At 38.9% G+C, this 21,725-nt stretch overlaps 1 protein-coding gene across 5 annotated transcripts; it reads left to right on the top strand.

Annotated features, from left to right (window-relative positions):
* The first annotated feature begins 937 nt into the window (after window positions 1–937).
* SUV39H2 (SUV39H2 histone lysine methyltransferase) lies at window positions 938–21,358 on the top strand. Of its 5 annotated transcripts, none has more exons than XM_045533877.1 (6): window positions 938–1,140; window positions 3,529–3,674; window positions 14,363–15,034; window positions 16,836–16,982; window positions 18,740–18,869; window positions 19,703–21,357. In XM_045533877.1, the coding sequence occupies exons 1-6, from the start codon at window positions 1,110–1,112 to the stop codon at window positions 19,807–19,809; spliced, it is 1,233 nt and encodes a 410-aa protein (XP_045389833.1). In that variant the 5' UTR covers window positions 938–1,109; the 3' UTR covers window positions 19,810–21,357. The 5 variants fall into 5 exon arrangements, with proteins under 5 accessions (XP_045389833.1, XP_045389839.1, XP_045389850.1 ...); XM_045533901.1 differs by lacking the exon at window positions 938–1,140 and adding an exon at window positions 1,359–1,375; XM_045533883.1 differs by lacking the exon at window positions 16,836–16,982 and having other exon boundaries at window positions 19,703–21,358.
* The last annotated feature ends 367 nt before the right edge of the window (window positions 21,359–21,725 follow it).

The following is a 21,725-nucleotide window of genomic DNA, read 5'->3' on the forward strand; positions in this document are numbered from 1 at the left end:
GGCCAACATCTGTTTTTAGATGGCTTGACAGAATTTCATAATGGAATCAAATAACCGTTATTTTAAGGTTCTGCATTCATTTCCAGTCTTTCAAATTTACACATGCTACTTTGAAATATTTATGTAATTTCTTACATGAATCTTTCAAAAATCCTCGGTAGATGTCAAATGGCTTCCTACCAAAGTTTCCGCAGCTTGTCCTTCTAACATTTCTGCCACATGGTGTTCAGAACAGTCCCTGCGTCCGCGGTGTGAAGAGTGGGCGCGGGAAGGAGCCGTCCTGCTGTCGGGACTAGGGCGTCCCGTGGCCTCGCCACCCAAGTGTGAGCCCCCAGACCAGTCGGAAACGCAGAAGCTCAGGTCCTCTCCCAGACCTACCAAATTCCAATCTGCATTAAAATCAAGCACCCCCAGCCCATTGCTATTCCCCTTAAAGTGGGAAGCCCTGAAGGCGCCCGGTGGTTTCTAACCGCGCCGCACATTGGAGTCGCCTAGGAAGATTTAACGCCTGGCCATACTCCGCGCCAATTAATCGGAATCTCAGGACTCGGACCAGACCGAACCTCTCCAGGGGTCCCCACGTGCGGCCAATCTTCAGACCACGAGCTCTGGGGCGGCGGCGTGGGAGGGAACAGAACAAGGGCTGGCTGGGGCAGGCGGCCGAGGAGCAGGGCCACGAGGGACGTTTCTCTGCACCGTGTGCCCCGCTGCACGATCGCGTCTTGCAGAGCGCGCGTGGTGTCGCCGTGAGACGGGTCGAAAGAGAAGTGTGGTAAAGCGTGAGGTGGGCCGGGCTAAGGGAGGGGACGGCCAGCCTAGAGGGGGTCCGCCTAACCCAGAGGCGGATCCCCCCGCAACCCACAGCCGGGTCAGGGCGCCGCGTACGCACCCGCCCCTGTTCCTGGCCCCGCCCCGCCGGGCTGGGCCGTAGGGCGCAGGCGCGTTGGCCGCTGCGGCAGGGGTCGGCCTCCGGTGACGTCAGGACGCTTCGAGGGTGCCAGCCCCCAGCCCCGGCCCCCCGAGTCCCGCGCTGGCCGGGCAGGGGCGGGGCGTCGGGCCAGCTGAGCTATCCCGTCAGACCGCGCCAGTTTGAATGAAAGCTCCTCAAGATGGCGGCGGCCGGGGCCGAGACGCGAGGAGGTGAGGCTGGAGCGCTGCCCCTCGCCTTACCCGTCCCCAGGCACGCTCCCGGGGCCCGGGCAGCGGGGCGCTCCCGCGGGCCAGCTGGACCGCGACGTGGCCGGACGCCGCCCGGCTGAGCCTCTGAGCCCGGGATGCACCCTCCCCCCCGCGAGCCGCCGACCCGCCTCCCGGCCCGCGTCTTGCAGGCACGGCTGCGGCTCGACTCCTTTGTGGTGGTTTGCGCGGCCGTGAGGTGTGCGCTCTGGCCTTTTAACTGGGAAGCGGGAACCGCGGGTGTGAACGTGACCTTAATTTCAGGGGGAGAAGGAAAGTGGGGCTGAGGTGTGAAGCGAGTGGGAGTGAGCGAGGACCCCCCGCACTGCGGACACACTGGGAGGCTCAGCGCCTCTTTGCAAACCTCCCAGAAAGCGGGCGTCCGAGGGCGCGGCGTGTGGCTCGCGGTTACTTTTCCACCCACCAGGAACTTGCGTGTTACTCGAACGCCGAAGAATTGCACAGTGGGTGCGCGCGTGGGGGGTGTGTCGCGCGCGCTTTGAAATTCTGGAACGTCTAATGCATTCTGGAATGTCGAGGTGTTTTCACGCTCTGCTTTTCTCCACGGAGATTATGACCTCATTATCCCTGAACCTTTTTCTTCCTTTAAGAATGGCAGGGGGTAATGTGAACTAGTGAAAGTTTTCTGCGGTGGTAATGAAGTATTTGATTTTTGTCAGTGAAATCTTTCTCTGCATTATGGTAGACTGTCTGATTGTTTTTAAGCAAGTATTTGCAGTTTTTATGTTCAAATTTCCTTTTTCTCAAAGGTAGCATTTTTATGGAGGGTTGTGTTTTGAATTCCCAACTAGATAAAAAAAAAAATTAGGAACAGTGGAGCAATACACCTTGGGTAGACACCCGAGAGGAACCCCCTTTGAATGTGGTCAGCATAATGAAGTTAACATTACCCAAAACAACCTCAACTTTTTTAGGTTTAAGGGGTTTATAGGATCGTTTCTCTATCATCGCTGCCCTGCCCCGAAACCATCACTCCAAAGCTATCAACCTCGCCCCCTAGATTTTGGGGGGCAGATTATCTTTCCCTTTCTTGGTTTAGAATTATGAGTCGTCTGCAGCCAGTGGGGGTAGTGGAAATTGTGCTTAAGAGTTTCTGACAGTAAAGTCGCTGTGTGAGGTTAGGGAGGGTGAGGAAAGGATGTAATAAAGTTAGAGCAGCTTACAGTAGTGTTCTCTCTTCCCTGGAAATTACCTCAAAACACAAGGTTATTGCAACTACCTCGGAGAGCTACCAAGTAAAGCTTGAGTTTACCGATAGATTTTGTTTGATAAATCCAATTTTCTCCACTCCCCACATCTTTTTCCCGTGAATCTGACACCCCAGAAAGATTGAGACCTCAAGTCATGTAGTTAGGTGGCCAGGCAAGGGGTAGGACAGAGGACTCTTGCTCCTGCCTAGTGCTTGCTAACACTAGCCATAAAACCAAGTTTATTACGTTTTCGTAAACATGACTTTGTTAATTTATACTTTAAATTCAGTATGGTAGCATACTGGTCACAGAACTTTGAGGGTAAAATCTTCTGCAGCAAGTAGTTTCTGGCATCTGTAAGGTTGATTATGAGTATGTCTGATTTTTTTCAAGTTCAGTATATGGATTATTTAAATTGAACACTGGTAACTCTTGGCTTTAAAAAATACAGGCAATAAGTGTTACAAAAATCAATATACTCTCCATTTTTAAACTATAACTTCTGGGTTTATTTACTTTGATGATAATACATTGCCACATGGGCAAAATAATAAGTGGATTTAAAATTTAAAATTTCATGCAGCATTCCAAAGTGGGAAAACTAGGACATAATGATTTGAGTTTGTAACTGTAGAACTATATTTCAATTAGATTTCGGTTCTTATTGTCCAATTAAATGAAAAAGTGACTTTAATGAATTATAAGATTGCATTTTAAGATATATTTTAGATATGTATACATACAATATGTCCTAGAGATCTATGTTTTATTAAAATAGCAATTATATTTTATGTAGAATATAATGGAAGTCAAAAATGTTCCTCTGTTGACCTTTGCATCTATAGATAATCTTCAAAAAGCTTATAGATGTGCAACATTTTGTTCAAGTGGCTTAGTAGAAATTAACTGATGTCAGTTAAGCATAGTAGGGTTAAAATCCGTGAAAAAGCCAATTTACCGAAATAGTTCTACCAATGCTTAATTTTTTCTTGAAGACACATAATTGGTTTCTTGTCATATGAACTTTTAGTCCTATAAAATTGCCATTTAAATGGTGGGGATCTAGAGGTTTTAAGTTTCTCTTTTTTGTTTTAATTGAGTAGCTATTTCATTAGTAAAGAATTCTATTTTCTTATTGTAGCTTGGTGTGTGCCTTGCCTAGTTTCCCTTGATACTCTTCAGGAATTATGTAGAAAAGAAAAGCTCACATGTAAATCCATTGGAATCACCAAAAGGAATCTAAACAATTATGAGGTGGAATACTTGTGTGACTACAAGGTAGTAAAGGTAAGGCAAATATCTAGCCCCTTAAAAGAGACCTAATCAGACTTCAGTATTTCATATTTTTGTAACATAAAAAGAACCTGAAAAGTAAGCGAAGCTCTTCTTAATGTTTAAAATTCTAAGCCATGATAAATTTATATGTCCTGTCATCTGTATTGCCAAATAACATTGAGAGGATTTTGAAGTGTGAAATGTTCTTACATTAGAATATTTTAAGGTGCTTATATCACTCTGCACCCAACTCTTGATTATCTCTGTGGTGGATTACCGGAGCAAATGTTTGGTCTCAGATTGGCTTCTCCTGTCATTCGTTTTGTTCCTGGATCATATTTCTCCCCTATCACCTGAAATGAACTTAGAGTTTCAAACGGATTTTAGTGTTACTGAATCTCCTCAAGAACGTCACCATTTGTATGTCCTACCATCATGTCAAACTCAAATACTAGTGAGACTCTAGGATATAATCGGATACCCTGGATTTCAAAGTCATTTCCAGCCTTTGTTTCATACCTTATAGCTTCTGCAAACTTATTTAACATCTCTGGGCCTCCCTTTATTCCTCTTAAAAATGACATAGTTGTTCATCTCAGCTTTGTTTTTTTTTTTTTTTTTTGAGACAGAGTTTCATTCTGTTGCCCAGGCTAGAGTGCTGTGGCGTCAGCCTAGCTCACAGCAACCTCAAACTCCTGGGCTCAAGCAATTCTCCTGCCTCAGCCTCCCAAGTAGCTGGGACTACAGGCATGTGCCATCATGCTGGCCTAATTTTTTCTATATATATATTTTTAGCTGTCCGTATAATTTCTTTCTATTTTTCATAGAGCCGAAGTCTCGCTCTTGCTGAGGCTGGTCTTGAACTCCTCAGCTCAAACAATCCGCCCACCTCGGCCTCCCAGAGTGCTAGGATTACAGGTGTGAGCCATTGCGCCTGGCCGCATCTTGGGTTTTTTGATCTAAACCTTACAATGATATTTTTGAGTAAGTCATCTGTCGTTGGCCTACCTCCCCTTCCAAGAACTCTGTTTTGGTCATTAATCTGCCCATTCTTTCAGATAAATGAATGAGGAATTCTGTTTCATTCTTTGTTTTTCTTCTCCTTCATCTTTTATATTGAATCAGTCACTAAATCCAGTTCTTCTCTGAAATGTCCATATCCATTGGTATCGCTGCCTTCCCCACTCAGTGGGACTTTAGGATCAAGCATTGCATCTATAGTCTCGGCATCCTTCAACCCCTGAAACAGCCCAATCTTCTGCCCTCTCAATTTACCAGCTCTGGACTGACCAGTCTAGCTGAGGATATCATATAATCATGCTTATCAGCCCCATTAAAATTTATTTCTGTTCTCATACTGCTCAATTCTACTTGACAAGCTTTTTATCTATTGTTTTTTCACATTTTGTCAGCTATTTTTAACTTTTCTTACTTTTCTGAGCTTCTTACTGTACATACAAATGGTGACGTTCTTGAGGAGATTCAGTAACCTACTTTCTCATATTCAGCTGAAGACCTCTTCTACGTCAGTGAAAAATAGGATCCTTTTAGTATGAACTCTCAACTTACCTTCACCACAAGCTATCTGTATCTTCATTCAGTCTTACTTGGAGATGTCACCATTTTTCTTTTTTCTTCCTATCCACCCCCTCTGGGATTTTGGTTAATCTCTGATGTCTTTTTTTATATCAAGCTCTCTTTTTTTCACTTATTTATCCCAATCAGTAAACATACTGAGATCTTCTCTTACCTCCAAAAATCTTTCTTTAACCTTGCCTCCCCACTCATGGAAGTATTTCCTGTTTTTACCTTCTACTTCACTTCCCATTAACTTTTTTAACAGCTTTATTGAGATATAATTTACCTGCTGCCATCATACAATTCACCTGTTTAAAGGATACAAATCACATCTTTTAGTACACTTACAGTTTTAAGATGTTTTTCATTACCCCCAAAAGAAACCCCAAATCCCTTAGCCATTACCCTCCAAAACACCTCACTCATAACCTTCCAACTCCAATGCTAGACAACCACTAAATCTACTTTCTATCACTATAGATTTGCCTATGTGGACATTTTGTATAAAAGGAATCATACAATATGTGGTCGTTTGTGATTGGCTTCTTTCACTTAGCATGTTTTCAAGGTTCATCCATGTTGTAGCATTTATCAGTACTTCATTCTTTTTATTGGCAAATATTTCATTGTATGGTATATGACATTTAATTTATCCATTCATCACTTCATGGACATTTGGGTTGTTTCCATTTTGGTACTGTTATAAATAATGCTGTTATGAACATTCATGTACAAGTTTCTGTGTGGACGTAAGTTTTCATTTCTTGTGTATACCTAGGAGTGAAATTGCTGGGTCATGTGATAACTCAATGTTTAATCATTTGGGGAACTGCCAGACCGCCTTCCAAAGCACTGCACTGTTTTATTTTCCCGCCAGCTATGTCTGAAGGTTTTAGTTTCTTTACATCCTGACCAATACTTGTTATTATCTGACTTTTGATGACCGCCATCTGAGTGGGTATGAAGTGGTATCTTATTGCAGTTTTGATTTGCATTTCTCCAATGACTAATGATGCTGAGCCTCTTTTCATGTGCATATTGGCCATTTTGTATATCTTTGGAGAGCTGTCTATTCAGATCCTTTGCCAATTTTTAAAAACTGGATTTTTTTGTCATTTTATTATCGAGTTGGAATGGTTCTTTATACTGGATACAAATCCCTTATCAGATACACGATTTGCAAACATTTTCTGCCATTCTGTAGGTTGTCATTTCACTTCTCATTAACTTTTTAACCCACTTTATTATGGTTTGTGCATCTATCAGTGACCTTCTGATTGCCAAATTTGAAAACCTCAAATCTTACTCTAGTACTTTGCCACATTTAACACTGTTGGCTACCTTTTCTTCTTTGAAACTCCATTGTCTATGGAGAGATTGCCTAGGTTCAAGTTCTGGCTCTTATCATTTATTAATTGTGAGACCTTCAACAAGTTACTTTGTCTGTCCTTCAGTTTCTTTGTCTATGAAATAAGGATAGTTATAGTACCGATCTCATAGGGTACTATTAATAATAGCATTAATGAGTTGATTTAGATAGAATGCTTAGAACGGGGGCTGACATGTGTATTTATACTATATCAGTGTTTACTGTCATTATTGTACTCACCTCCATCATCCCCACTTCTTTTTCCACCTGTTTTTCTTAGTGTTGTTTGTGAATCTCCTTTATTGTCTCTTATCCATCCTCCCTCTGAAATATCAGTCATCTCCAGTCCTTGGCCCTCTTCTCACCTTGCAGGTACACCATAGCTAACCTCTTGCCCAATGGTTTCTACGTATATCTGTTTGGCTCCTGATTCCCAAATCTTTCTGAGACCCTGACCTCTTTCTGGGCTTCATTTTGAACTAGATACTCTACAGGTGCCCAAGTTCATCACATTCAAAATCGCAAGTATTTTCCTCCTTCAAATTTACATCCTGTACTGGCACGTTCCCTAGTCTTAGTTAACAGAATTGTAATTCTCCCAGTTACCTAACCTAATAATTTCATAAATTTTTAATTCTCCTGTTTTACCTTCTAAATCTAGTAGGTGATCAGATTGTGTTATCTATGAAAAATATGGTCTTAGTACCATTATTCCATAATGCCATTACAGTTTCTGAAATCTAGCTCTGATTGCATTGGGGCTTTGCTTTACACCTTTTACTGGTTCCCTTGTTGTCTACCAATCTGAGACACTTAGCATGGGACTGAGGTTCTTTACCATGTGGCCACCCACCTTTCCAGCTTCATCTCTTGTGGCATATCCTATTCTCTGTCCACACTGAAATACTTGTAGATTCTTTGATTTAGCTAAGAGTTACTGAGCACATACTGTGAGCCAGACACTGTTCCAAGCATTGGAAACATAGCTGAAAAACAGACATAGCTTATATTCTAATTTCCTTGAGCTCATCATGTACCTTTGTGCCCTTTACTCTTCTCATCCAGTTTCCTCTTTGGAATACTACTGTTTCTCTTCTCTGCTTGGCAAAATCCTTATATAGCCTGCAAGGTTCAGTGTCAAGGTTACCACCTGTTGTAGTAACCTCCCTCCCTCACCTCCAGCAAAGTTAGTTGCTTTATGTTCAGGACTTATAAAGCACTGTTCTTGTTATTATTCTAGAACTTGTCACATTTTATAATTTTTGTCATGCCTTCCCTCCTAAATTGTCCATCATTTGAGGGCTGGGACTCTGTAGTCCCTGGTACAGAGGAGTGTTTAGTCAGTGGTTAGTGAGTTGGATTGTCTTTGGCCAGTCATTTCTCCAGTGCCCACAATCACTATTAGACGAGACCTTCCTGGCTTCATGCTTAGATTATAGCAGTACTCTATTGACTCATACATTCTCCTCCTTCCCATAGATTCACTCAACAAACATTTTTGTTTCTTCCTTGTGTCGGGTACTGTAGTAGGCATTGGGAATATAAAGATTAGTAAGAAACAATCCCTTACTTTAAAGAACAGCCTAGTGGGGAAGTTTGACATTGCAGTATATATATAAAATAAATGCTATGGCAAACATCATTATAACGTCTTTGGGAGGTACACCTAGGACAGGTCACAGAAAGCTTCCTGGAAAAGGTGATATTCAAGTGGGGCATGAAAAGACAAGCATTGGATTTCAGTGTGGCTTCTGTCTAGAGAATGAGGTGGTAGGAGCTGGACGTGGAAAAGGTGAGAGACGAGTGAAGGATCTTTCAGCCATCCTAATCAATTGACAGGGGAATCAATTGACAGGTTCTATAGAGAGTGACACATCAGATTTGTAATTGAGGGAGTTTTCCTTGCAGAGGAAAGTTGGTTGGCAGGAAGGAAAGGGAATGACACACACACGGCTCCACTTTCTGAATGGCTGTCATAATAGCCAGGCAGGAAACGATGGTGCTAGAACTGAAGTATTAACAATGGCGAGAAAGAGAAGTAGGTGAATTTTTTTTTAAAATAAGGTTATAAAATTTATGTCTGTGGTTTTGGTCGGACAGTTGGGTAGGAGTTTGCAGTGAAGGAGCCACATCTAGGAAAATATGGGTTTCTGCTTGGGCAGCAGTGTAGATGATATTATTTATTGTTTACCAACTTCCAGGAATATAGGAAGAGGAACTAGATTGGGTTTGGGGAGGAAAGTTGAGTATATTGTAAGTAGAACTTAAACCAGCTGGAAATGTGGCTCCGAATAAAGAGTGAGATCTACCTAGAAATGTAGATCTTGAAGTAATTGGCAAAAAAAGATAGTGAGTGATTGAAGCGTTGGGAGCAGATATAGTTTCCCATTCATGAACTCAACATACATTTATTGGCCATCTAGCATGGCCTTTGCTAGGAACCAGGAATCTCAGCAGTAAACAACATGGGGATATGGTCTCTGATATTATGGAATTTATCTTTTAATGAGGGTAGAAATCCCTTAAATACAACTGTACTTTAATTATAGTTGAAGTGAGTGCTATTGTCACAGAAGGATCTAACTTATCCTGGAGAGACTGGGCAGGTATCCCTGAGGAACTGATGCTTTGACCTAGTACTAAAGAATGAAGAGATAAGTAGGGGAAGGTTTTGAGGAAGAAGACAGCCTGGCTTCGTCAGGGAATAGGAAGAAGGCCTTCAAGGGGTAGAGCATGCACGCGGAATGTAGCAAGAGAGGGCGAGATGAGGCTGGAAGGGTGGGCAGGCCCCAGAAAGTGCAGTTCCTTAAAGCCCAAGAAAAGGATTTTGCACTTGGTCTTAAGGGAGTGGCATGATGAGAAGTACATGTTGAAACCATTATACTGGCTGTTGTGTCCTGAATGGTGGCAAGAGGCTACTGCAGTACTCCAGGCAAAATGAATGTGAGAAGGGAAGGACAAAGACTGAGGATGAGCCAGCCCTGAGGGGTAGTGAGGGGCACTCAGAGGAGGACCTGGTGAAGAGATGAGACAAACTGGCAAGAAAGATGGTGGGAAAACTGGAAGAGTAAATCATGGACGCCTGAGGGAGAGGTCGTGTGAACAAAAGAGACTATTAAACAGTGGGTCAAAGAACTGCCAAGAATCCATTGGATTTAGCAATGGAGGGCCATTGATGCCCTCAGAGCAGCTTCTGTGGCTTGGATAGAGGAGCCAAAAGAATGAATTAAAGAATAAATTGATGGTAAGAAAGTATAGTATGGACAATTGTTCCATGAATGCTGGCTTTCATTTCTTTTTGTTTTTTTGTTGGTTTGTTTGTTTTTGCTTTTGTATGAATCCTAGCTTTCAAGAAAAGAGACAGGGCTATGTGGGTGTGAGGGTGTTCATAATTTTATTTAAAAAAATTTAAAGAGGGTAATATATGCATGTGATTTAAGAAACTGAATGTTATAAAAGGCGAGATACTGAAATCTTCTGCCCCGTGACCTAGTTCAGTCTCTCACTCTTAGCAATTCAGTATGTCTTTTAGAGATTCCTTGTATATACAAGCATTTATATCTCAAGGGCAGTTTGGTTTTATTTTGCTTTTAAAAAATGGGGCAGGTTTACATGCTAGTGAGTACCAGTAGAGAGAAACTGAAGAAATAGGAGAAGAGGAATAGTTGATGGAGGAAGTACATCTCTTCTATTGTATCCACATCCACCTTCTCTCTAGTTACATGGCTGTGCAAGGCTGGAAATTAAGGCAATTTGTGCCTGATGGTTTCTACTTTCTCTCTGCATTAGGAAGAAAGATCACATGCCACTGAGAATAATGTAGGAAGTAGGGGGATAGGGACGTTAAGTAAAGTAGAGGAGGTCTGAAATAGCCAACTTGGGAAATGGAAAGAATGCTGTCTGGGGGAACAGAAGGGTTACTATTACGAATTCATGTTGAGGGTCTAGTTGAACTTAAAGGATGCAAATTATAGTCATACTTGGTCTCAGTGCCATGTGATTTTTCTGCAGTAGCATTCTTGCCACATCACATACAGAATGCTTTCTGATAAAACGATGGGTATTTAACATACTTAGTTCAGCAGTAAAGAACAAGAGTCTCCATGCACATTGATGGGGTTTCTGTCTTAGTAAATGATAAATATGACCCACAGCGTTGGCTTCTTAAAGCATACAGGTACGTCTATGTCTTTAGAACTGCCACTGTACTGCATGACACAGGCAAACAGAATAGTCCACATCTAACAATAGATTAATATTCCTACAAGTCTGATTGCACCTAGAGTGTTTCTTAAGAACTGTAATAACACAGAAATCATCGGACTATAATCTGAATTTTAGAGATTGGGAAAACAAAGCTCCAGGAAAGGACTTTTCCAAAGTCATGTGGCTCAATTTTTTTCAGTGCTGGGTCTCTAATCCAGCTCTCACAATTCCTACTGTCTGTCAGTCACTGGCATGAAAATCCAGTGACTTTCCATTAAATATAATGGTTCTCAAACTGTGTTCCCATGGAACCACTGGTGTTGTCATAATCAGGTTATCCTAATGCTAATATTGAATGTAATGATTATTTTCAAATTGGCACAAAAAATTAGCTAATGGAAAAGATAGAAAATGTTCTTGGTCTTTGTTCTCCCATGTATATTTCTTTTAAAGTTTTGGTGTTTGCTGCCACTTCTTGGCTAGAGACAGCAGGTGACAAAAACAAATATTGAGAAACCATGGATTGCTACCTCCAGGTTCAGTTTAACAGCTTGTATTTCTTTTAAGAATTTGTATAGTTACTGTTATGATTTTTATATCGCGTGTATTTTGGTAGTCATATTTCTTGTTACACAGAGCCTGAGATATGGTAGTCAACTGTGCTCGTTCTCAAGCTGCGAAGAATAAGATGCCATCCCTTCCCACAAGTAGCTTACAGTTTAAATTAGAAATGGGGCCAGGCGCGGTGACTCACGCCTGTAATCCCAACACTCTGGGAGGCCGAGGCAGGTGGATCTTTTGAGCTGAGGAGTTCGAGACCAGCCTGAGCAAGAGCGAGACCCCGGCTCTACTAAAAATAGAAAGAAATTATATGGACGACTAAAAATATATATAGAAAAAATTAGCAGGGCATGGTGGCGCATGCCTGTAGTCCCAGCTCCTGGGGAGGCTGAGGCAGGAGGATGGCTTGAGCCCAGGAGTTTGAGGTTGCTGTGAGCTAGGCTGATGCCATCTCAGTCTAGCCCGGGTAACAGAGTGAGACTCTGTCTCAAAAAAAAAAAAAAGAAAAAAGAAATGGGAACACGAGGGAGTTAGTTGGTAGTAATAATAAAGTTAACAGGAAGTTTAACTTTATTCTGTTAGTTGCAGAGTAGGAACCACTATCAATTTTCAAGCAAGAAAACAACAGAGTAACTGGTTCAGTGGATTTTTGTTTTTTGTAAGAAAACTCTGTGATGAAGAACGACAGTGTTGTCAGTCTGGAGGAAGGCAGTGTTTTGGAAGATTATTAAACCAGGCAAGAATTGAGGGTTAAGAAGGACAGTGTGAGTTCTGTGTGGATAGATTGTCCAGGAACCTGTTGGACATCCAGCAGCCTGGATATAGGGGGTTGCAGAGAAAATTTTGGAAATCATCAGCGTATAATTAATAGTAAAAACAAAACATTGGAGTGATGAGGTGGCCCATTTAGAACAGGAATTCTTAACCTGGAATCCAAATGTCCTGCAGTTGCCAAAAATGTTACTTATGTGGCTTTTGCTACGGAAAGGTCCCTGGCTGTCTCTTTCTCAAAAGGGATAAACACTTGTTTGGCATGAAAAGGGGCTGAGGGCAGGGTGCTGGGTAGCTCAGTTGTTTAAGAGATGGGCAAGGAAAGCAGTCTCAGCAAAGAAAGTGGGAAAGGATCAAGAAGGAAGAGAGAACAATGATACTGGAGCCCAGGGGATGGTCCCGCAGTGGCTGCTGCTATAGTGAGGTCAAATGAGATAGGGCTGAAGAGTTCATTGCCCGGGTGATTAGAAGATCTGTAAACTTGCATAACAAAGTGGAGTAAAATGTATTTGTATTTAATGAAGCTCCCCCCAGAAACACCGAGCTTTCTAGGAATTGTGAGAACCGAACTTTAAAACTAGACAAATCCATCTTCTCAGTGTTTTCTGGACACTTCATACAAATCTGAGCTCCCAGCTTTTGCTTATGTTTTTCATCCTGCCTGCCACGTTCCCTGCTGAACAAATTCTGTCAGCCCTTCACAGTGTAGTTTGTTCTACTTCCTCTGTTCCCTTTTCCGATTGTCTCACCTGTGTTGGTTTTCCTCTTTATATTTTCATGGTATCGATTGTCTTACGTTGCTGCATATTTCACATATTATTGCCTTCTTGTCCTGGTGAGATTTTGCTCCTAAATGCTAGTAATACCTTACATTTCATCACAACCCCTAGTGACTAAATTTTCATTCACTTATTATCGATACTAAAATTTTGACTAAATTTAACTTAAGCCAACCATAGTGGGGGAAGATGTCTTTAAGAAGAAATTCATACGATGCATTCCAAACTACATAGGAGTGATTTATGGATCATTTTTACTACTTGTACTCCATTTCTATAGGTAATCAAGAGTTGATTACATATCAGAGTAAGATATTAATATAATACATAAGTTTAATGAAATTTTTGGCTTTTATTTGAAATTTTAGGTTATCAGATTACTTGAATTTGTTTCTTAAGTCAATGTGATTTTTCTGTGTAAATTATCTTATTTTTCAAAATGGAAATATCTGTCTTGGATTTTAAAAGTAAAATATGCTTACAAAGCAAAGACAAGTCTATAAAGTAAAAACATTACTGAGGTTTCTGTACTATTTTGCCAAAGCCATTCATGTTTTGTGAGATATTTACAAACATAAATTAAGTAGGTAACAAACGTGATTAACATGTAAAACTTAGTCACTTAAAATGCAAGTGACTCATCTAAAATCAAAGAATACAATTAATTATTTTGGAAATAAACTTCAGTGGCAGATGTTTTTAGTTTTGCTGGATGAAAATTTAATCATCGGACTTAAAGCCCGTGTATCTATTTCTCTTATTGTTTGCTGACAACATTTGGCATAACCCAGGGTTATGGTAGGAAAAACTGTAACAGAAAAAAACAGAGGACCAGGCATTGCTTTATTCTAGCATCCAAAAAATTAAAAACTTATAGAAATAAGGGGAATAGATATATTAGATTTTTCCATGTGGCTCTCTTATGTGCTTGCATGAGCAGATACCTGCTAACAGTAGTCCCAAACTCTAGCATTTACTTGACAGGAAGAAGTCCTTAAACCTCACTGAGGATCAGTCTGACACATACCTAAATGTATGTCTAGGCTTTTTTCCTGGAACCACAATATATACTTCCACAGAAGGACAGGTTTGGCACATATCCTCACACCATAATTTAATCACATTGTTTAGCAGAAAAAATTGTATCCAGTTTTCCAAAGGAAACAAAGTTCTTTTAATTCACAAGGATTACTGCTTATTGAATAGAATACAATAAAGCAAAACACGAAGATGTAGATGGTGGGATAAAATAAGCTCACTCATGGGTGGGCGACTTGCTCCCACACAGCGGCTTTCTCTTGTTCCTCAGCCCAGTTGGTGCCTCTGAACTGTTATTCAGAAAAATAGTAATGGATACCTTACTCTTTAAGATGTTTAATTATTTTCAATAAGTGGGACTATTGTAATCTGAATTGCATTTTCTTTTGTATTTCAAGGATATGGAATATTATCTTGTAAAATGGAAAGGATGGCCAGATTCTACAAGTACTTGGGAACCTTTACAAAATCTCAAGTGCCCATTACTGCTTCAGCAATTCTCTAATGACAAGCATAATTATTTATCTCAGGTAAAGAAAGGCAAAGCAATAATTCCAAAAGACAATAACAAAACTCTGAAACCTGCGGTTGCTGAGTACATTGTGAAGAAGGCTAAACAAAGGATAGCTCTGCAGAGATGGCAGGATGAACTCAACAGAAGAAAGAATCATAAAGGAATGATACTTGTTGAAAATACTGTTGACTTAGAGGGCCCACCTTCAGACTTCTACTATATTAACGAATATAAACCAGCTCCTGGAATCAGCTTAGTTAACGAAGCTACATGTGGTTGTTCGTGCACGGATTGCTTCTTTGACAAATGTTGTCCTGCTGAAGCTGGAGTTCTTTTGGCTTATAACAAAAACCAACAAATTAAAATCCCGCCTGGCACCCCCATCTATGAATGCAACTCAAGGTGTCAATGTGGACCTGATTGTCCCAATAGGATTGTACAAAAAGGCACACAGTATTCACTTTGCATCTTTCGAACTAGCAATGGCCGTGGCTGGGGTGTAAAAACCCTTGTGAAGATTAAAAGAATGAGTTTTGTCATGGAATATGTTGGAGAGGTACGTTTAACTTATACAGCAAATAATGTGCATATATGCATAATGCTTTTGAAAAGTTGCCTTTTTACCTGAATAACATAAATATTTGGTACATTTTGATATTATCTGCAGATATGTAGAAATTTATTTTCAAGTTTAGGAGAAGGGTTCACTGGCATAATTAGAAATAAACTTATGAACAAAAAATAGATAATGGCAAATTAAATCGATACAGTCATCATTCAGCAAACACTCATTCATAGTTATTGAAGCTAGCATTTAAAAATATTTAAATATGACAGTTTTTATACAAAAGTCCTAAGAAGAAAACCAGATCACATGCTGACTTTGAAACTGTAAAGTTGTTCATTCATTTGGCCAAGTATGGTTAAGTATAGTTGGCAAAACCCTATTTCGTATCAATATGAAAGATACTATGGGGTAGGCCAATGCTTTACAAGCAAGTATTGTAAACTATACATACAAGCATTTACTGCATCGATAAGAAAATCAGACTGTATCAGTAACTCAAGATACTCTGAACTGTAAGGACCATTCTCTGAATGACCAAATACTAGGAAACTTACTTGTATACAAATCATACTTATATAAATATAAAAACTAGTATTTACCGCGTGCCACTTACTGTTCTAAGCATTTTATGTATTAACTCACTCATTAATGCTCTCCACAACTCTAAGAGGTAGTACTATTATCTCCGTCATTATAGATGAAGAAACTGAGGCACAGAGAAATTGAGCAACTTGCCCAAGGTCACATAGGAGTAAGGAAGAGCCAGGATTCAAAACTACAAAATCTCCCTGGTAGACTAGCGGTTGAAAGAAAAAAACATGAGTTATATATTTTAAAAATATTAAAAAAAAAAAAAAAGACAAAATTCCAAAATCATGTTCTTCACCACTGCACTGCACTGCCTCAAACTGAAGGGTGGGTTAAGCTATGACTAGAAAGATGTGCGTGTGGCTGCGTATCTGGGGTTGTCAAATCTGATTGTTTTTTTTAAATTAGTTGAAATTGGATCACCTATAGTTATCTGTATTCATCTAGAATTCTAAAATTAAATGAGATCCCTCTTTTGATCCTTACACTTTTAGACAATGGCAGATTATTATAAATCATTTCAGGATTCTAGATCTTGTACAATCAATGTTTTTGGCTAATCAAATTATCTTTTTTAACTTATGAATGAGTACAGCAGCCAAGTTCGATCGGTGACATGAATCACTTTAGATGTTTTTGGTTTCTTGAGCTGAGCTTGTGACAAAGCAGAACTGTAGATGATGGTTTTGAACTTACAGAATTTCATGAAAACAGCCTGTTCCACAAAACAAAACAAAACTTTCCACATGGTTGACTGCAGATTTAACATGTCTTCTCCCCTGTATTATTAACAAATTTCCATTTGTAACTGCACATAGATTAGTTATAGGGAAAATATGCTTTTCGAGGATATATACTTGCAAATGTAGTCCTTAACATTCAGTTATGCCCTATAGAGAGCTCTGGTTGTATAGCTTGTCGAACATACTAATTATAATGAAAGTAGTGCAATGTTTCAACTTGTTAATTGTCTCAAATCCTATTTAAAAAGTCATAAATCTTTTGCGTCATCATTTTTCCTCTTTTTGTTTTCCCACTTCTTTCCATAGGGCTCTTTCTTTATGTGAATGTTTGTTTTGATGACACTTGAATCTCTCACTTTTTAAACACTTGTAGGCATTCATATATTAATAAATTTATGGATGAAGGTTTCTTCAGTTCAGCAATAGATACATAATATACTATAGTTTTTTCTGTTTAGGTAATCACAAGTGAAGAAGCTGAAAGACGAGGGCAGTTATATGACAACAAAGGAATCACATATCTCTTTGATCTGGACTATGAATCTGATGAATTCACTGTGGATGCAGCTCGATATGGAAATGTGTCTCATTTTGTGAATCACAGTGTAAGAAGAAATACTTAAACTGTACACCAGACTAATAATTCAACTTAGTACTGTTTTTAATGATTTTCCATAGTTTGAAAAATAATCATCTTTAAACTACATATGCTTCTAACATTTCCAAAGTTCATATTTTAATATGAGGGCCACTTCTGTTAAGTCATGGTGTTATTGCTGTATTAGGAAAATAAACATTGAGGTACCTACCCAATACCATGCATTTTATAAGAGTAATGTATTTTAATACGTTATTTAAACTTTCCAGTAACTTTATAAGATAGGTATTCATATCAGAGGAGGAAATTGATGAGTAGAGGAGTTAAGAGGTAATATGTTTAGGAATCACACACAACTACATAGGTGTCTTACAGAGGTTAACACAACTAAATTTTAGGATGTACAACTAAAGATAAATGTATTTGCGTAACATGTTAACATTTTTTATAAAATTTAAAGACTTACAGAATATTGAAGTATTTGGGGCTATTTTTCTAAATTATAAATTAGTATTCTTCCTTAATTTTTAATTAGTGTCTGAAAGAACTTAGACTACAGCTGGACTTAACTCCAAAATCTTAGACTCTATAAAAATTATTTCCAAAAATAAGGAAGTTAATAATTTTGGGGTACTTACTGAGTACCAGCTGTAGATAATATAACATTAGGCTTGCGAGGTTGACATTATCTCCATTTTATAGAGATTTTATGGATAACAAGGAAAGTGTGTTTCAGAGAGTTACTTAGATGACCATATAAGGAGGTAGACCGCGTTAAACTTCTGATGGATTTCATACCAAGAAATTAGTGTACGATTGGCAGTAAAATGACAGAGACCTCCTGACTCCCTTGTGAATTTTCTGATTTACTTAAATTTTCACCTTAAGGAATTTATTTCTTGATAATAAATTTGAGATATTCTCAAAACAGATATATTCCATCCAAGGACAATTAAACACTTATTTTGATTTCTTAGTATGTTTCACTAGATCTCTCTTCTCACATATTCCGTAAGTTAGTATAGTTAGTGTTCTCAAAATACTGAACAAAAGTTAAGGTGATGGAACTCTCTGCAATATGAAATTTGAGTTCTACAGTGCTGATTTGATTTTTTAAATATAGTTATTCTAGTTCTTTATATGACCTACTGAAACAGAGGTGAAATGATAATGTTATGTGGGATTTGCACTGAAATTTTCAAGGCAAAAAAAAAGTTGAGTGAAGATTGGCAAACTTGTTGAAGCTGCTTAGTGGATACATGTGGACTTATTATGTCATTTTCTCTACTTTTATGTATGTGTAAATTTTTTGTTTTGTTTTTGAGACAGAGTCTCTCTCTGTCACCTGGGCTACAGTGCCATGGCATCAGCCTAACTCACAGCAACCTCAAACTCCTGGGCTCAAACTATTCCTCTGCCGCAGTCTCAGGCATGCACCACCACGCCCAGCTAATTTTTCTGTTTTTAGTAGAGACGGGGGTCTTCCTTTTGCTCAGGGCTGGTCTCCAACTCCTGACCTCAAGCCATCCTCCCGGCTTGGCCTCCCAGAGTGCTAGAATTACAGGTGTGAGCCACTGTGCCTGGCCTAAAATTTTTCATAAGTAAAAAAATGTGCATGCCTCAAAGACCTCTAAACAATAAGCAACTTATTTTCCAGTGGAACTTAAAAAACTAATACTCTGGGAAAATAAAAATTTATGTGGCAGGTAGAAGAGCTCATTCACATCATTTTTTACTTAAATGGGTTCTAATGTTCCTTTTTAGTGTGACCCAAATCTTCAGGTGTTCAATGTTTTCATTGATAACCTCGATACTCGTCTTCCCCGAATAGCATTGTTTTCCACGAGAACCATAAATGCTGGAGAAGAGCTGACTTTTGATTATCAAATGAAAGGTATGGTTTTCAAGTACAGTTTCATTAGTGTTAGTGTCAATAGGAAGAATCAAATAAGATAGGAAAAGACCTTAGATCATCTGAATCAAACTAATACTAAACATGGAAAAAATCGAGGCTCTAAGTTTGTGATCTTAAAGTCCGAAGCTAATCTGACAACTAATGCTGGAACCCAGGTCTGCCTGACCATGGGCTGAGGAATGGTCTTTCATCGACATCACATTGCCTCCTGATTTTTTTCAGAACTTCCATTTTGGAAGCTGATTTATTATAACATGTTTTCTCAATACTATACTAGCTTACATTGCTGAATATTTATTAAGATATATATTTAAAAGATTGAAAATATAATTTAAATCACATGAATTCCATTCCTACTTGAATCTGGCTTTTAAAAAACACTTAATTCTCTTTGCTTTATTGTCACAATATTGATGTTTTTTTTTCTTTTGTTTTTCAAAGAATGATGCCCATTACATATTGTTATTGTTTGACCTCACTTTATGTGCTCTTATGTAATGCATGAAATGAATGATTAGATTTTCCCAGTAAGTGTCGTTTCAGAAATCCATATTCACAAGTACGGGGTAATAAACATAAATTTTACCTATTATTAGCCCATACCATCCTTTCAGGATAATCCATCATGATTTGTCTCTGCTATTCACATTTATTTATAAATACAAGGGAACTTATATCTCTTTGGGAGTTAACTTACTCTAACAGTCTTGAATACGTAAGTACCCTTGCTAGCTACTTTAATAGAGATTTAGAAATTCATTCTAAATTGTCTTAACTCTCTTTCTCCTTTATTTCTTTTTCTGTGTATTCAGGTTCTGGAGATATATCTTCAGATTCTATTGACCTCAGCCCAGCCAAAAAGAGGGTCAGAACTGTATGTAAATGTGGAGCTGTGACTTGCAGAGGTTACCTCAACTGAATTTTCAGGAAATAGAAATGATAATTGTAGTTTTTCTGATGTTAACATTTTTAAAAAATGAATATTTGAGACTCTCTTTCATATCAGCAAGATTATACCTTTGTTAATTTATAATTCATGTTTCAACACATTTGCCAAATGTATTACCAATGCTTCTAAAGAGAGTGCCAGTGTGCCACATAGACTGACTTGAAGTCTACATGTGTAGTGCTTAGAGACCAAACATGGAAGGCAAACTATTTACAGGTCAGCATATGCATACGTAAAAAGTCCATGTGAATAGAAAAATGCCTTCTTCAGTATTTGAAGAGTGTTGAACTGATAATGTAGCAGTTGCTGAAATCAGAAATTTGACTTGCCATACATACGCCCCAGAGTTGGAGAAATAGAGTTAATTCAGTTTGGGGAAACATGCAAGTTCTGTTTTTGTTATTACATTGTCATTACTGTTTAATACTCACTGTATTTGAGACAAATAGGTGATACTGAATTTTATACTCTATTTTCTACTTTTTCATTAAAACATTGGCATCTTAATGACATAGAAATTGAAGGTATAAAATTCAATGTAAAAAAATTTTAGCTTGATTTCATATTTTGAAGCAACTTAGACCATTATGAGGGGTGTATGTCTGAACTTGTAATCCTTAAAGATTTTTTAATCCTATAGAAGAAAAATCTCCTAAAAGTCTGGAATGGCTGGCCATTATGCTGCTTTGAAAGGGCAGGACAGTGGGACCAGGAAGGTTTGGGGGAGGACCAGGCAGAGGAAATGGAGCGCTTTAAGGGCACTTCTTAGTAATGTGAATTAGGCGATCCATGTTGAGTACCTGTGGTCGAAAACAGTAAAACAGGATGCCTGGGGAGAGCAGCTATACCCAGTGACAATGTCATGTGCATTAATAGTACATCTTTTCAATTTCAGGCAGTTTTAACATTTCCACCAAATTATTTTTATATTTCCTGCAGGCTGTTCTTAAAAATTAATCTATATTTGGAATTGATACTTGTTTTATACATGAATTTTTTAAATGGGATAAAGCTAAACTTGAGCAAAGCATGTGCCTAAATTATGAGACCTTTTATTAGTTGACCTGTGAAGACTGATGAATATATTAATTTGGGGGGTTGTGGTTTTTTTTGTTCTTTGGGTTCTTTTCCCCTGGCATGGTACAAAACCTCAATCAGGAAAAACCGCTTTCATCTCTAATTCTAGGATTTCCAGTCATGGCGTCCAATGATGTGAAGGTAAATGCAGCAATAAATGTAGCTTTCAGTATTCCTGATTACGTTCTACCTAAGCTCACTGCTCTAGGCTTTCATGGCCTAAAATAAACTGAGATAAAAACTGAACTGACTTCAAGAATGTGCACTTCAAATCTTAATCCTTCCTCTTTTTTGGGAGAAGCTATCCTTTATTATCCATTATCTTGCCATCACATGACTTTGTTCTTTCATAATATAGGATAAATTGTTTACATGTCTGGAGCCTTACAGTATATCTGCTAACCAAAATTTGCAGAATGTATTACGGAAAAATACACTTTTTAAATGGCATTTCTGGTGTTTTCTTTATGAAAAATTAGTCTCATAGTGTCAGTGGTGAGAAAGGGTCACAGGTTTATATGTTACCCTGGTGGCCAAGCTTGCTTTGAACTATGATTCTTGTGGGTTTAAAGACATAATTTTTTAAAGTCAGTGTTTTACTGTCTAGTTATCTGATCTTGTTGACTTTTTGTGTTAAAAATAATGTAAAACTTGGGCCGGGCGTGGTGGCTCACGCCTGTAATCCTAGCACTCTGGGAGGCCGAGGCGGGTGGATCGCTCGAGGTCAAGAGTTCGAGACCAGCCTGAGCAAGAGCGAGACCCCGTCTCTACTAACAACTAGAAACAAATTATCTGGCCAACTAAAAATA

The sequence above is a fragment of the Lemur catta genome, chromosome 1, assembly GCF_020740605.2.
Source record: "Lemur catta isolate mLemCat1 chromosome 1, mLemCat1.pri, whole genome shotgun sequence".
In the NCBI taxonomy this organism is placed as follows: domain Eukaryota; kingdom Metazoa; phylum Chordata; class Mammalia; order Primates; family Lemuridae; genus Lemur; species Lemur catta.

Bases quoted from the DNA above. Each gene is read 5' to 3' on its own strand.
- SUV39H2 (XM_045533877.1), top strand. From the start codon at position 1,110: ATGGCGGCGGCCGGGGCCGAGACGCGAGGAG. The intron at 3,675-14,362 runs GTAAGGCAAATA...TTGTATTTCAAG, and splicing joins GTGACTACAAGGTAGTAAAG to GATATGGAATATTATCTTGT. The intron at 16,983-18,739 runs GTAAGAAGAAAT...GTTCCTTTTTAG, and splicing joins CTCATTTTGTGAATCACAGT to TGTGACCCAAATCTTCAGGT.